Source organism: Neopelma chrysocephalum, unplaced genomic scaffold (genome assembly GCF_003984885.1).
Source record: "Neopelma chrysocephalum unplaced genomic scaffold, ASM398488v2 Primary Assembly neopelma1_80b, whole genome shotgun sequence".
Lineage (NCBI taxonomy): Eukaryota > Metazoa > Chordata > Aves > Passeriformes > Pipridae > Neopelma > Neopelma chrysocephalum.
Window position 1 is genome coordinate 824,598 of NW_020897742.1, and position 17,199 is coordinate 841,796.

The 17,199-nt window shown below is 36.4% G+C and overlaps 1 protein-coding gene across 7 annotated transcripts in view; it reads left to right on the plus strand.

Moving 5' to 3' along the window:
- The window catches only part of PUM2 (pumilio RNA binding family member 2), a 70,878-nt gene that overhangs the window by 14,535 nt on the left and 39,144 nt on the right, over nt 1–17,199 (plus strand). For all 7 annotated transcript variants that reach the window (XM_027690393.1, XM_027690389.1, XM_027690388.1 and 4 more), the window contains exons 2-5: nt 8,744–8,812; nt 15,138–15,243; nt 15,545–15,732; nt 16,368–16,540. In XM_027690393.1, the coding sequence (XP_027546194.1) occupies nt 8,762–8,812; nt 15,138–15,243; nt 15,545–15,732; nt 16,368–16,540 (518 nt within the window). In that variant the 5' untranslated portion in view covers nt 8,744–8,761. The remainder of the gene's footprint in view (nt 1–8,743; nt 8,813–15,137; nt 15,244–15,544; nt 15,733–16,367; nt 16,541–17,199) is intronic.

Here is a 17,199-nt window from a genome sequence, read left to right on the forward strand (position 1 = left end):
TTTTTATTATGAAGTTTTTGTCACTTAAATTTGAATTATAAATAGCCTACTTCATTTTATTTTTTTTTATTTTTGCTTATTGTCATTGGTGTGAATTCTTTTGTGCTATTTTAGACTGGTTTTTACTTCCTTTGAAGGACTATACTGGTCAACATTTAATGAGATATTAATGTTCAAGGCTAAGCTGTGGCTCTTAGTGAACTAGAAATGAGGCTTACTGAATTAGAAGTAGTCTCTAGGATTTTTTTACAGTTGGCTATTTTTTTCAGCTTTTAGGCAGTTGTAGAAATCTATGGGTCGTTTAAATGCATGTTGTCCAAAGAGAACATCCTTAAAAAACAGCTGAAATAATTGATAACAGCAGTTTCTTTCAGTGTCCATTCACCTGCTGTAGACAGATAAGTAGAAAGCACATGTGCCTCCCTACAGCAAGGGAGGCACTAAAAACACACGAAAAGAAACATGTTTTACCCTTCTCTACTGTCCTTGAGGTTATGCAGGGTTTAAAGGCTCAAAAAAAATCAAGGTAGATTTTGAAGCAGGCTGGCATATAGTTGAAACTTTAAGCTTTTTCGCTGTCATTTTTTGCTGGTAATACAGGGAAGATGCGAGTTGTGTCAGCATCTTTCTTTACAACAACTACTTATTCATAATGGAGTGAGGAGTCTAAAAATTCTGGATTTCTTTTTTGGACTATCAGCTATTCAATTCATTGTATTATGACTAGGTAGTTTTGTGTCTTCATCTCTGGTTTTAGCCCCCACTTTGAGAACACCAGACTGTGTCCCTGATGGCCCTTGCCTGTCAGGGGAGGAAAAAACTCAAAACACCAACAGAGTTTGGTCAAAGGGTACTGGATCATGAGGGAGAAGTGATGATGCCAGAAACTTCTGGGCAGGAGAATTACTGGGAGAACTTTAGTTTTTGATGTAGTGTTCTTGAAAACTGTATCCTTAAGAAATTATTGTAATGCATGGTAAATGCTGTGTTCTGGAGTAAAGAAAATGAAAGTAAATGCTCTGAAGAAGGGGATTGTTACATATCAAGAACTGCCGGGGATGGGAGGAACGTTTGTGATATCAGCTCTACAATAACACAAAATTAAACTGCTAAAACTATTTCCTGGAAATTCTGTCAGAGTGAGTTCTCAAATTTTCTGAGCCCCACTTTTAATGGGAGGGTGTATGTATATACACATATATACAAAATATTTTTCTTGATAGAATTATATTGTTTATAAATGAGTTGTGTTCCATGGGATTCCTTAAAATCACATTCTTTTTAGATGGTGTTAAAAAAAACAATTTTTCAAACAGAAATTTAAAGTTTGTTTTTACTTTTCAGACGGTTGTGGGGGGAGATCTTCTGTTTCAGATTCTCTGGTAGCAAACAGAAAAGTGAAGATATTTGAGATTTCTAAAGAAAACACATCAGCAAAAAAAAGTATTGATTGCAATGTAGAAAGTTAATTTATGAAATTTTTTACTTGATTCTAGGCCTGTGGATTCTAATGTTCCAATTCTTGTTAACACATTTAAGAAAAGTTTGTTGACTATTAGAATGAAAGTTTTGTGTTTCATTAATGATTGTAATATATACTGAGATAAATTGTTACTCGTTCCTGCTTGTGTGTTGATAAGTTTGGGGTTCATACAGAGAATCTTCATCTTCGGAAAAGGCAAAGTTTTAAGCCTATTTTTATAGCATGTTGCCAAGAGAGCACTCAAGGGCTTTTTAAAGTTTTTTAACTTACTAAATAAAATTTTTGAATGAGAGGAAATGAAGTAGTGAAGGGTGATGTCTCAAAACAGCCACACGTCAAATTAATGTCACACTTCCGTACAGAACTATCTGTGTAGTTCTCTAAACTTCTGTTACATCACCAGCAGCACTTGTTACTCTGTTACCAGAAAGGTGGTGCTGACTGATTGGTTTAACAAGAGAAGTGTAGATTTTTAAAATTAGGAAAAAAAAAAGTTTAGTCATGTGCATGTAAGTAATTCTGCACAAATTAAATTAAGCATGTTTAGACAGGAACTGCAATACAAATTTCATTCACAGCTTTGTTTTCAAACTTCTGAATATATTCAGTGTCTTCCTCTTTTGTTTCTGGTATATTTATGCAGGAGCATTGAAGTGAGAGTTGCAGAGCAATGTGTGCACACCTAAGAGTGCAGCAGGGGAAGGTGAAGAGTCATACCAAACTAGATGGGATTATACCTGAACTATTTCACGTTAAAGATTAAACCTGTATATTAAAAATAGTTCTTCAGTTAATTTACAAGCAGTAAAGGACCAATCAGCCCCTTTTTTGAAGAATTACATTTTTCTGTAGCTCATTTAAATAATAAGCTAAAAAATGTATGGAAAATATTATTTTAACTAATCGTTCTAATTAAATTTTTTAAATAATTTCTTGTTTACAAAAGCTCTCACTGGACAAGTTTTTATGGGATTTTTCTTCCATTCTGTAAAATTACATTATATAAACATTTTATCACCTGCCGCATGTCTAAATTTTCATTCTACAAACTTCTGCAACATCTGTCACTCTTCTTTCTGTTCTGTACATTTCTTAGAAACTCTTTTGAGTAGATAATTTCTTACACAATTAAAAAACTTTAAAAACCTACCAAGTTATTTAGTATAAACTATATGCCCTACTTATGTTGGATTATATCACTTCAGCTCTTCAAATGGAGCGAACAGTATAACTGTTATAAATAGTTATGAAATCTGGTTTCAGCACAGACACATTATTAATTTATGTGAGCCTGGTAGATCTGCCAGTATTTGGCTGTAGGGATTAAAATTCTGAGCTTCAGGGCATCCTACAGTACTTTAGAAAAACTTGTGCTAACAGTTCTGCCAGTCTTAGAGCAAAGATTGACCTCGTTGGGTTGGAAGAGAGGCGTAAAAGCCTGTGCAGTGAAGAGGTGAGTTTCTTCCATGATGGGAGAGCTCATGTTTAGGGGGCCAAGGGCAGTTGCCTATTTTTTGGAGTGCATAGCTGGGAGCAGAACCCAAGGTTTCTGAATCCTTTTAGACCAGCAAACCATCATCACATAGCTCTGAAACAGGTGGCAAGATGTCCATCGTTTTCCTCTGCTTTTCTTCGTGGGAGGTGATACCCTATTTCTCTCTGTGTCATGTGTTGGCAGAGGATTACGGAAGTAAATCAGTAATTTCCAAACTTGGTGACTTGTGAGAGGCTATCCAGCATACTTTGAGGTATCTATATATATAGATAAATATAGTTGATAAAAACTTTGAAAATTTCTTCCTGCTTTGTACATGCTTCCAGATTATTGATATTCCTATTGAAAAACAAGCAAGCAAAGCATTTGGTCAGCTCTTCAGGTCACCTTGCCCTTTTGCGACTTGGCTTTTTCAGCAGGCTGGACAGTGCTTTTGCTGAGTGTATTCCCCTGCCCCTTGAGCGTACTGCAGAAACTCTACCTCAAAATCTACTTGTTTCATTTTTGTCATTGTTAATGTGTTCAGCACTGGTAGAATTGCTTCTCAAACTACAATACAAAGTTCACAAGGAAGTAATGCACAAGAACATTAAGATCCAGATCAGAGCGACTGCTGAGCCGGGTCAAATAAATTGACAAATTTGGGTTTGTTAGAGTATTTGGATATATTAAGGGTCATAGAGTGTAAAAGTATAGCTCAATTTGAGATTATGAGTTAAAAAGCCAAAAATACAGCACTTGAAGGATTAGTCACTTACCTGCAGAAGTTTTAGTTGGTTCCATGTGGACCTCAGAAAATGTTGCCTCTTATCAAAACATGACATACCTGTAGACTTTGAATTACTTGGGAGCACAACTTTCAGTAACCAGTTTGGTAGTAAGTGAACCGTTGGTTCCTTGATGCTTCAAAGAGGTATGAGAAGATGCATCTACACAAAAGCAGCTTTAATCAAAGAAATGCCTTGTTTTCTTTTAATGTTACAGAAAATATTTGGTGTTTTGTTACCAACTTGTGTACAAAACAGTTCAATTGTGTTTATAGTAGTTGCCTGTTCAGCTGCTCAACAGCTTTTGTTATCTAGATGCACTATGGGCTGGCCTCTAAACCAAAGTAAGGACATTTTAGTTAGTTTGGCAAAAATATTCTAGAGTAGAAATCTATATACAGCCCTGAACTGCAGTATGTCAGAACAGAGGTTTGGAGATTTGCAGTTTAGGCTTGTTGTGTAGTTTTCATTTCTTGGCCTTTGTATGAATCCCTACTGGATTTGTGTCTGATGTTTTAGCTTTTATTAAAAATATTATTTTTATTTAGCAGTTTCAAGTTGGCCACCTATGTGAGAGGTTTTAGGTGGATTGTTTTTTTAGGGTCTTTCAAATGCCTAGTCAAGTGTCTGACGTAACTTTATAATACAGTGTTTAACTTAAAGGAGGGCTGGCAGAATTGCTAAATGTTTTGTTTTCAAATGCAGCCATTTTTGTGTTTTCAAGTTAGTTTAAATAGCTCATAAGCATATACCTTACATAAGATAAATGCTACAGAAGAACCACCCCTGTAGAAAACTATTGGAAGTCCTTCAGTAAAATAAAGAAAGAAGCTGAAGCATTTGCAACGTTAAATGAAGCTTCCCTTTTTTTCCAGTCCCAGTGCTGGGATTACCAGATGTTTTGTGTTGAATTTCTGGCCTAGGACACATCTTCAACTGCAAAATGTGTCTTCCTTTTCTTTGTCACAGTGGTTAGGATGTTCGCCTGGGAGGGAAGGGATGGGATGGGATTTGGGATATGTTAATGCAGAAAAAGTGATTTTCCTACTTTCTGGTCAACTGCTTTAACCACTTTTGATGTATAAAATGAAGTCATATCTTTCTCTTTGATATTGTATTTTTTTGTTATTATTTTCCACAGACTTTTTTTCAAAGAAGGGGCTGTATTTTGCTTTTGCAAGAAGATGATTACAAGCTTATTTCTGGCAGGATTCAGCGTTATTTGAGAGAGTTCTTGTTTCTAGATCTGGATGCCTGCATTCCAGAAATGGATATTACTGTGAGCAGTGTTTCTTGTGGTAATCCTAGATGACTGTCCAGTCAAGAGTCTGCCTCCTGAATTCTGTCTTGAGTTACATGAGGACACGGTTTCATGTTACTGGTTTATCATGTAGGCACCACTAAGCGGCTGCTCCTTCCCCACCTCGATACACACCATTTTGTCCCTGTTGCTTTCCCCATGTCACATGTGGTGGTCTCACCACTGTGGTGTTTTAGCCATTTCAGCTGGGTGATCTAGTGAAACCCTTATGCATGGAAAAAGAAGGAAAAAAACTTCTGAAAAGGTTCTGAAGAGCTTTTACTTGATGATTACCAAGGTCATTCAAGGGGATTGATAAAAGCAGTTGGGGGAAGGGTGGCAGGACTGTACTCAACAGAGTAAAGGAAGGGTTTTGCACAGGCCTCTAGATTTATAATAAATTATTTTTACATTTTAATGTGAGGAAGTGTAAACTTTTAAGAAGAAAGAATCTACTAAAACATAATTTTGTTTTTGCTATATATTAAAATATTTGTTCATAGTGGTGTGATGAAAAATGGATTAATACATGCTGCTGTGTTATATCTAGATTCTGTGGAAGGGGAAAAAGATCAGAATTTTCTGTTGGTGTGTCAAAGGGGAAAAGTTCATGGATATACTTAAACCATTCTACCTGTTTCACAGCAGTGCGTGGGGAATTGTTATACCTAAAGACAGTTTTGTGTTTAGTATAATTTGGGGGCCCTGTGGAATGATCTGTTGCATATCAGAAGTTTGAAACCATTGCCAGAGCCTCTGAGTTGGAAAGGGTAATTAGCATTTAACTTCTGAAAACTAAGATTAGATCTAGCAACTAGTCCCCAAACCAGGTAGGTGGTAAATGGAGAAAGGGGAATCTGAGTGATTGTATGAGAGAACAAGAAAAAATATCGAATCAAACGAAACCAGACAAAAACTTGTAAATGTTGAGCAATGTGCTCCGTAGGCCTTTTTGTGAGTTATGAATTACTCTGGATGACAGGGTATGAATAAAAATAGAGAAAGGGTTTGTTTTTTTTGGTGTTTTTTTTTTTTGTTGTTTTACTTTTTTTAATGTTCTGAATTTGAGTTTAAAAAGTTATATATATAAAAAATTATTATTTCTGGAACATATGAATTGAGTGAATGTTGGCATTGAATTAGAAAAATAAATAGATACATAATACAGATACCAGATACATAATACAATAAATACAGATAATCCCAATGAAAGGTTCTCCTTCAGGGAGAGGGCATGTCTTTATATGTAGGAGATCCAGCTTGGTTGGCATTTTGGATGTTTTCTTCCATAGTTGTTGTGACAGGGCTGTGTTAGCATTGAAGAAAGACCTGAAGATACTGGTGCTGCTTGTATTTTCCCCAGTCTGTAAATGATCTGTGAAACGTGTATTTATGATACAGGACAGGATTTTGTGGCCTTTGTTTTTGATGGAAACAGAAACAGAGCCTCTTTGCTACAGTAAAAGGACTGTGTTATTTCTCTTGCTGCTGGTAGCAGTAGATAACACTAACTCAAATTTCACCTTTGTAAGAAAGTGGCCAGTGAGCAAAATTAATGTTCAGTGTACTAGCATGTATTTACAGTTTCAGAAAGCTTCAGTTTCTTATAACGGTCTCTGAACTGCTCAGGGGAAAAAAAAAAAGGCAGTTAGTTGTGTCTTACCCTGATTCTTGGGTTGTCTTTTCTTAGAGGCTTGGAAGGGTATGTGGCCATGTTTTTGAACTTGGCTGAGTTGTGGAAAATAAGTATTTAGTATTAGGTCTTGCAACACCAAAACACCCAAACAAATAAAACTACCACCATCACCACCGGAAGTTAAAACAATACAAAACCAACAAAACTCCCAAAACAAAATATACAAACAACAAAAAACCAAACAACCCACCCCAAAAAACACACCACAACCAAAAAAATTATGCTTCTTCAAGACGTGGTTGTTTTTTTAATCTAACATTGACTTGGGTAGTGTTTATGGTAAATATAGTTTGGCAAGCTTTACCAGCATATTTTGTTTAGAGATAGTTAGACCAAAACTACATTTTGAGACAGAAGTACCTAATTTACTATTTGTAATTGAAACTAAAGTGCGTGATGTCAGCATGGATAGTGGCCTAAGTAAGATAATGGACTCTCTCAGCTCTCTATAGAAGAAATTACATTTTCAGAAACTGTAATATTCAAATTAAGAAGTCTTCAAGATTTGAATTTTTGATTTTTGTTTCTAAGCAATTGCTCTTACACGGTTTAATTTTCTATGTATATGCACAAATATTTGATTATCCCTTGGAGCTAAAAAAAGTTTTGCATAAAATATGAATATTTTTAGTTCATTTGAAGAAAAATGTCTTTAGCTTTTCTAAGGCTATGTGAAAATCTGTTTTCAGTTTTTAATAGAATAAAATCAACCTAATTGACTTAAAGTCCGCATCACTGGAAGAAGAGTCAATGTGCTGATTTGCCCACTCTGTAACTCCAAAACTGAATTTGCTCTTCAGTGTCTCACTGAAATTGTTGGGAATTGGTTTCAGAGTCCATCTTAACTACAATATTGTTCTTTTTAAGGGAAGATTTCTTTGAGCTGTGAAATTTCTTTGTCAAAAGCACAGAGACAATATCAGAAGTTAATGGCTTAGAATGATTGTGAGGCAATAACACTATTTTAGGAGTAGAATTTTGAGAATAGAGCATTTATTGGCAGAGAATTGACACTTTTTCAATGCTAAGGAGTTGTTTGTGCCTGAATATTGAAAGCACGAGATTGTTTCTTTCCCTGGTATTTGACTATCTACTGAAAAGTGTTCTTAATGTGTTATCATCTCTGTGGAGTAATTTCATTTTGGTTTATTGGTTGCTGTGAGCGTATGGGTTTACTGGTGAAAGTAACTCCTGAGGGAAGACTGGTGTTGGGAGGGAAACTTTAATTTTACTTTGAACTTGAATAGCTTTACCTGCTGCATCACACTATTGGGAGAAAAGGAAAGGGGAAGAAACAACTCTGAATTTCCTGGGTTTATGTGTTTTTCGAAGCTTATCATGGCTTTGCAAATTCCTTGCGGAAACCATTTTCTGGGGAAAGAATGCACCCAATGCTTTGTGTCTGTGTGCCTTGGAAAAGGAGGTGGTTTGTTTCAGCAGCAACTCTAGTAATATATGTTTCATATTTACAACAAAGAAAGACACACAGAGAAGGAAAAGCACTGTTTCCTGGAAGAAAGCACAAGAAATGGTGATAATGGAGTCAGTTACTTGATTTTAAAAACAATACATTGCTGGCATGTTTTGTGACCTGTCTAGTGAGCTTGTCTTTGTTTGCTGCCAGGTGTACTCAGTAACACAGTGTGCAATGGCTCACCTCCTTTCCAAGGGATATTGTATACCCATATCTTTAATTTCACTTTTTTTGCATTTGTTGCAAATGTAATGTTGGTCACAGTTTCCATAGTGAGCAATATCCATCTGGATATATGGAGATTAAAATGTTTAAGTCTCTTGGAATTTTGTGCATGTTATTATATGAGCACGGTTCATTAAACTGGTCACTAACTGTATCTGTTCATGGAATGTAAACTCATGCTGCTCATGGAGCAGCACATTTTGTATGTGCTTTCAATTGTCAGAAAGCTTGTGGAGTATTGCAAACTCTACTTTTGAAAAGATATTTGACTAATGGATTTTTCTTTTGGTTTTCCCCCTGCAGGTTCGATCTGTGGATGAGATGAATCATGAGTTTCAAGCTCTTGCCCTAGAATCTCGGGGAATGGGAGAGGTAATTATTGAGGGCTGAAAATACAGTTGGTGGTTTGGAAATGTTGATACAATTTAAGAAGTCTGAATAATACAACATGAAGCAAAGAGCTTCTCTTAAGAACCAGTTGCTTTTCCAGGCAACTGGAGATTTCTGTTCTAAGGTAAAGAAAAACCAAGTCCTTTGCAAGAACACTGGAGTGGTTGTTGACTGGATCTGCTGTGTCTGTGCCAGTCTTGGTAGATGACTGATACTCTTGGGGAAGTGACAGGATGATTTCTTTTTTCAAGTGTGTGCAGTTGTATGAAATGAGGCATGTTTTCAATGTCACTGTATTTAAGTTAGTGAAACAATTACATGCTACTCCTGAAAAGCCAAGAAGACTGGGGTCTGAAAAAAGGTTTGGCTCCAGAAAAAGTGAACTGGCATACCCAGCAGAAATCTGTGGTAATTTCCTCTTTTTTTTACTGGTAATTACTCCTTAAGAGAAGATTTTAAACAGGGTGAAGAGTGCTATTATGTAATTTAGCTGGAGAGAAGAAGGACTTTTTGTCTTATTGATTTGATTTGTTTGGGGTTTTTCAAGTCAGTGTACTTTGTGAGGAGGTATTTAAGATCAAGGAGGATCACTTGGCTCTTTTAAAAGCAGTTCCCTGAGCTGTTTAGAAAGGAATTGACATACATTAGGGTTGTTTGCCCTGACAGGACATGGTAAAGAAATAAATGCATGTTGAACTAAGATTTCAAATATTGATCCTCTTGTCTAGCTGGATATTTACCTAATTCAGTTAATAATTGAACCAGTGACAATATTTCAGCTTAACGTTCTTAAAATGATGATAGGACTGTGATCTTTATGGGAGCCATAACTTACTGATGAAAAACAAATGCCGTGTTCTAGTTGCTGAGTGTTTCTGAGGTGACACATGGCTGTTCTTACTTGATTTTTTTACTTTAATGAAGCATTTAAGCAATCACTCGGCTTTTCAGCAGTTTTTACTTCATCCAGGATTGACTTTCTCCCATTTGAAAAACCAATAATAGATGAAGCTCTGTTCTTTACAAACCTGAGTAGCCTCACTGGCTATGCTTCCTTCCCCTCCCAGCTCTTAAAACTCTTTTTGAATGATAAAGGTGTTAGTGAGGTATCTGTGGAAGTACCAGCAGTGTGATAGAGTGGATGAGTGAAATTCATAGTGATGTTTGTTCTTTTGACACCCACAAAGTACTCAAAAGAAAGCAGTGAAAGTGAAGGATGGCACAAATGCCTGGGAATTAAATTAAGGTATATATGGCCATCCATACTGCTCTTCATTTAAGTTATCTGAGATGAGGGATGTATTTCTGCATGATCATGATTCTGTTTGTTTTCATGGGTCTGTTAAGATGTTTCTAAAAACATAAAAAGACAGACCTTTGGTACCGTACTGCAGCATCAGAAATTGATACTGTACTGTGAGCCTGCACTTACCAGGTTATTTTGCCGTTCATTTCAAGAGTGTCTTCCATGTATCTTGAGGTGATACAGGTTCACATAGCAAGGTTGACTTAGTAATTTTCGTAACATATTAAACAACAATAAAGTAGTTTGGGATAAATTCCATGGCTATTTTAACCTTCCTTTTGATTATAACCTTTTAAAATATTAAAGGAAATGTCCTTGCAAATACCCTTGTAAGAACTGGTAGTTGTACGTTCTTCTGTGCTTCCCTCCATCTGCTTGGAAAGGTGTGAAAGAGAGGTCATGTCAAGCGAACTGCTTCTAGCTATAGGGAGATTATTTTCCTCATTTTCTCTATCTGCATAGATTTTTCTCTGAACTGAAATTAATTTCTTGGTCATAATTCTAATCCTTCTTCATACTTCTTTTCCCAACTGGATATCCATACTTGGCATTAGGAGGCTGTTAAGTCTTACTTTTCGTATCATTACCAAAATCAGGACTGTCTGTGAATCGTCAAGCAAGTATCTCTTCCATGTGCTAATGTAAAGGACAGAGTATGAAATCTGTTTTCGTTGTACCACAACACATTTTGGAAATGTTATGTACTGGTAATCCTTCTGTTTATTATTGATGTGAGCTGCTTTCAGATGGAGCCTGGTATCAGTCAGTATCAGGAATAGGACAATGTAACATGAGCCAGACCTGCAGCTTCCTTGATCTGTTTCTGGCCCTCAATTCTTTGTTAATTTATTCTGTAAAGAACAGGCTTAAGTTTTGTTAGCTGTATTGCAGATTGTCTCCTAAAGTTTTAGCTATTAGATTGGTTATACATAGATGATGCTTCTGGCTCCAGCTCCCAAAATCTGCTTGTGACCCTTAAGGTCATGTTAATATTCTGAAGAAACAAGGGCACGTGGTGCTGTTTCTCTGAGCATCTGTTCGCTGTTTCAGGGCCAGCATGGTGGGCTTCAGGACCTTTAGTGTGACCCAGTGCAGACACACATAAAACTTAGTGCCAAACACAATATAAAACTAAATCTTCTTTTGTAATGTCTATTCTTATATTACCTTACAGAGTCGAATCACATGCATTTCATTGTGGGAACAAAGTATTCATTTCTAGTGTCAAAACTTCATGCAGAGAAATTCAGCTAAGGTGTTCATTCAGCTCAATAGGATCAACTTCTGATCCTAAAAATAAATTTTAAAAAATAATTTGAAAATCTTAAATTCAAGAGCCAGTAATCAAGACTGTGCTGTTACTTATCAGAGAGCTGGTTAAGAGGCAGCTTTAGCATGACTGGCTATTATTATTCATGTGAAGTAAAGGGCTTTGTTCATCTGGCAGACACCTAACAGGGATCAGTGCTGATACTGAAAAAGACACTTTTTAGTGTACTGTTGGGAGAACTTAGTAACAAATGTGACAACCTTTTCCATCATTTTTAGTTAGATTTTGGATATATCTTCATAAGCTTGTTCTTTCTTAGATTAAATACAGGAAGTGTTGAGCAAAACATGTTATCAAAGGGTAAAGCACAATGATTTTAACTACTTGTATTTGCTTGTGGTGACTTCCTGATTAAGTTCTTTTCAGTAGAACTAATCAAGTGCACATTGTGTCCCGTCTGTCAAAGATAAACACTTGTTATGTTTTTCTGAAAACTACTTTTTTTTTTATTCCACAGTTAAATAGTTGACAATTGCTAGGGCTGCTTGTATGACAATCCAATAGCTAAAATATAAATTTAAAAAGAGAATAGTGTATGTCCTATCCATCATCTGTCAAAAGTAAATCATAAACCTGAATCACTGCCCCTCAGGAAGTTGCAATATTGTAAACTTTGAAATATTGCATTTATTTAAATATTTGAGGGATGTCTCTATCGTATAGAAATTTTAATGAAAAATAATTTCTGTAAATCTGTTTAATCTTCAGTAATTTAAATTTAACCTCTTGAGGTATGGATGATGCATTATGTTTTGTGTTAAAAATATTCTATATTCTTTGTGTACCAGAGTACATGAAGACTGCAAGCAGTTGAATTTATCTGTTTGGAATTTGAAAAAAAAGACAAAACACAAGCACAAAAAGAACAAAACAAACCTAAAAAAACCCTCACAACAAAAAATCCCCCCAAAACTTTTGCACTGAGGATTATTGCTACTTTCTACCGGTGGACAGTTTTTCCTTTGATAGAAATCCTGTGAATCTGTTTTGAAATCAAACCTAGTATTTCAGTATGTTCTGATCTAAATTCGCTTATTGTTTTTAACATTGAGTTGTCTGAACACCTCTCTGATAGTGGAATCTACTTATTTCAGGGTAAGCATACTTTAGGTAATTCTCATTTTATGACACCCAATACATTACTAGATCTGCTTTATTCTGACAAGGTTGTTTTAGGCTGTGACACCTTGACTTCTGTGTTTCATCTCAGCCAGACACATATTTGAAATTGCCTTAGAAAATAAAATGTGATTCCCAAAACCAAGGTTTCATAGATGCTGTAAAATGCTTGCTTTCTGTTCTACCACTGACTTACAAAATGAAAATTAAGTAGTATTGCAAACTTGTTACAAATGCAAAGCTAAAAAGGATGTGTAGATTGCATAAGTGGATCTGGATTTTGTAATCTTTTGCTTTTAGTTGAAATGCAGTTGTAAGATTCCATTGATCTATTTCTCTGTCTTCTGATGGCTAAATTCATCCCTTAAATTTGGGGTAAACTTAATATCCTGGTGTTCCCAAAGTATGTTTGGTTGACACCTGGTGGTGATTCTACAATGCACTTGAGAGTGGGCCTCTCTGTCAGGGCAGGTCGTATCAGTCCAGCACTCTTGCAAGGATGGTACTCTCCTGTGGTTTTTTTGAGCTTTGACTGTTTATCATCCTTCAACCTGAATCCTTCTGTATTAATGAACTCTGTAAGGAAACCAGGGATCTGAGTATGTTAGCTAGTCAAAATCCTTTGTTTCTGGTAAGAACTCTGGGCAGCACAGAAAAACAGCAATCCTGAAGTTACTCCAGAGGAGCTCTTGTCACCTCTGTTGCAGTGTCAGTACTAATTGCTAATGGCAGTTTTATCCTCCTCCTCTTTAAGCTGTTTTCACAAGTTCTTTCGATGTTACACTAAGAAATATTTAAAAAAATACTCCACTTAGTTGTTTCATCAAGGCTCATACTCAACAGCCATCACATTCAGAAGGGTTTTTTAGTCACTTAAGTTATAGGAGAAACAAACTTCCAGAATGTACTCATTTATTGCAAACAGCTTCATCAGATTGTTTGTTTTTTTCTAAGTTTACGAAATTTAAAATTCTAAATTCAGCATTACCTTATGCAGAATCTGATGGATTTTGCTGCTTTCTTCAGAGCTCTTCCCAATATTTTTTGCAAGTTGTTTTCACTTTAGTTTCAGTTGATGGACCTTTTAAAGTATGTAATATATAGTCTGAGAGTACAGTTTTTTAATTACATATTCAAGAGGAAGTATGATATGTAGAGCTTGGCAATTGTACTGTTACTGATGGGAGAAGTTAGAGGACCAAAGTAGAAAAATGCAAGTGACAACCTGACATTTGAGGTATTGTGTGATGCTTCTGTCATGTCCCACTAAGTCCTTCTGTCCTGAAGGACAGTACAAGAAATGATACTGGTCTAATGTGACACTTTTCTGCTTTAGAAGTAGGAATGAAAAAAACCATACAGCTAAATGGCATCGTTGGTATGTAGAACTTCACATTTGAATGTCACTGATTTGTAACCAAGAGAGCCCTGTGGTCTAAAGGAGCTGATCTGGTACTGTGTGTGTTAGTCACTTCCTAAAATTTGTAGCGTGATGCACTTCTGAGTGAAGAGAACTTCACAATGAACTGCTGCTGTTTCTAGTTATCATCACAGTATTAGTTAACAGCCAAGCTTTTGAGCCTTTGGAAAGAAGGCACTGTTGATTAAGGCTTCTGAGAGGATTGACTTGATTTGGGATTAATTTGATTTGCTTTTTTCACAGCTGCTTCTGTATTCTGTATTTCTCCCTTATAAATTCAGAATCTCACTCCTGTTGCAGTCATTTTGGCTATTCCTTTATACATCATCAGCTGTAACAGGAAGTAGCTTTCAAGTGTTATATTATTCCTCAGGAATACCTGCTGCCTTATTGAAAGCTGACTTTGGTATCAGTGTGTGCTTGCAGCCCAGAAAGCCAACCACATCCTGGGCTGCTTGAGCAGCAGCGTGGGCAGCAGATCAAGGGAAGGGATTCTACCACTCTGCTCTGCCCTAGTGAGACCCACCAGGAGTGCTGCATCCAGCTCTGAGGGCCTCAGCACAGGAAAGATGTCAGCCTGTTATAGCACGTCCAGAGGAGGCCACTAAGATGATCAGAGGGCTGGATCACCTGTCCTGTGGAGGCAGGATGAGAGAGATGTGGTGGTTCAGTTGGAAGAAGAGAAGGCTCCCAAGAGACCTCATTGCAGCCTTAAAGGGGACTTGCAAAAAAGAGGGAAAGCAACTTTTTACAAGGGCAGATAGTGATAGAATGATGGGGAGCAGTTTTAAACTGAAAGAGGAGAGATTTTGATAAGACGTAAGAAAGAAATTCTTTACTGGGAGGGTGGTGAGGCGCAGACACAGATTGTCCAGAGAAGTTGTGGCTGCCCTATCCATGGAAGTATTGAAGACCAGGTTGGATGGGACCCTGAACAACCTGAACTGGCATGCCACCTGAGTGGCATCTCTGCTCATGGCAGGAGAGTTGGAATTAGATGATCTTTAAGGTCCCTTCCAAACCAAACCATTCTATGATGTCAAATTAATTACTTGCATATGCTCTTAGAAGTACTGCTCTTTCTGCCCATTTATAAGCATATTTAGATAAAAACGTTTTCTCTTTTTAACAGCTTTTACCTGCCAAAAAGTTTTGGGAACCTGATGATTCAGCAAAAGATGGACAAAAAGGGATATTCCTTGGTGACGAGTGGAGAGAGACTGCATGGGGAACTCCTCGTAAGTGATTATTGTATATGTATTGAAAAATCAGTCAGGATTACTGAATGTTCTTCAAAGAAAATTAATATCAAAAACTGTAATTGTGTATTAGATTTTATTTTCTTTTAACTTTAATTGTGAAAATGTATACTGCACTGGTGATTGTGTGTCAATAACACTTTGAAACTGTGATTTGGAATTTTTTATTTAATTTAATTTTGGTCTTGTTTAATATTGCTGCTGTAATGAAATGCAAAAACATTACAAATGGTATTTTAAAAAAATACAATAGTTTTATTTATTTATTTCTTTTTAACAGACCATTCTATGTCCCAACCTATTATGGTACAGAGAAAGCCTGGACAGGGTTTTCATGGAAACAGTGAAGTAAATGCTGTATTGTCTCCACGATCAGAAAGTGGTGGCCTTGGAGTGAGCATGGTAGAATATGTGTTAAGTTCCTCTCCAGCTGATAAATTGGATTCCCGGTTTAGGAAAGGAGCTTTTGTAAGTAATGCAGTGTGTTAAGCTTGCTTAGTTACCTGCTATGGTCTTTCTGTTACATGGTTATATTTTCTACTCTCTTTGTCCATTTCCTTTTTTAACTCTCTTCTCTTTAGAAGCAAGTGTGTGGTTGCTCTTTGTCTGTCTTCCTTGGTTGGAGGGGGCAGAAGAGGGAAGTGGTTTGGGAATCTTGTCTAAATAGCTGTCTTAAAGTGCTTTCCTAAAAACATTATTTAAAGGAAAAAGACTGCAAATAGCTTAATTTAAAATGTGCGATGGGCTTTATTCTAGATCTTCCTATTCTTTGTTTTCATGTGGGTTTGTTTTGTAACTGGATGTTTTAATTGTATAAAATAAACTTTTATCTAATTCAAAGTGTTACTGCTTTAACAGCACCGCTATAGTTAAGGTTGAGTTAGCTCTTCCATTATAAATCTTGGCATTCCTTTTCACATTTTGGCAGTTATTAATTGCATGTGGTTGAAACTTGATGACCAAGTTACCCACCAAATGCAATTTCATTGACAACAAACTGTTTGTATTGTTTACGTGCACTGTAGTGTAGAATTAGGTCACCTTGTGGTGCTCCTATTGTGTTCTGTTCAATATTCAGAATCAAACAGATTCTTTTTCCTCAGGGCACTAGAGATGCTGAAACAGATGGACCTGAGAAAGGAGATCAGAAAGGCAAGGCTTCTCCATTTGAGGAGGACAAAAACAGAGATCTTAAACAAGGAGATGATGAGGATGTTACTAAAATAAATGGCAGAGGTTTGCCAAATGGAATGGATGCCGATTGCAAAGATTTTAAGTAAGCTTTTAACTGTTTCTCAAGAAGACGAGCATGTCTCTTAAGGGCATTATTACAGTTCTGGTTTGTGTGTCAGCTTTAAACATTACCCAGCTGCAGACTGATTCTTTCCACCTCAAGTTCTCCCTTTCCCACTGTGCCACATGTTTCTTAGGATGTCATTAATGTGTGTGTCACTTCTCATGAGACAAATTCATCTTAACATAGTTATTATTAAAAGTACACGGGTACCTTTTTTAAATGTGGTGAATTAAGGAGGGATGAAAACTTTTAACCCTTTTAATGTCAAATAAATCCCTTTCTCTCTCCGCTTCTTTTTAATACTCTAACTTTTGCATCTGAGTGTTGTTGTAGAGAGTAAGTCCTACTAGAATTTTAACTTTCCTTCTGATTTTCTTAGTGGATGCCACAGCCTAACACAACTAATAATTTCCCCACAAAAGTCTTTATAGAAACCATATCTTGACTTAGGTGGAACAATGTATTTCCCTATTCACATAGTTAGATGTCACCTATTCACAGTATAGAATGGTGTTGTGGTTTGGTTGTTTGCATAGGGAAGAAAAGATTGGACCAAGCTCAAGCTTTGGAACAGTGAACTCCCATATGACAGTACAGCCAGTCTGGGGTTTTTTTGTAATACTAAACTGTGTTTTAAA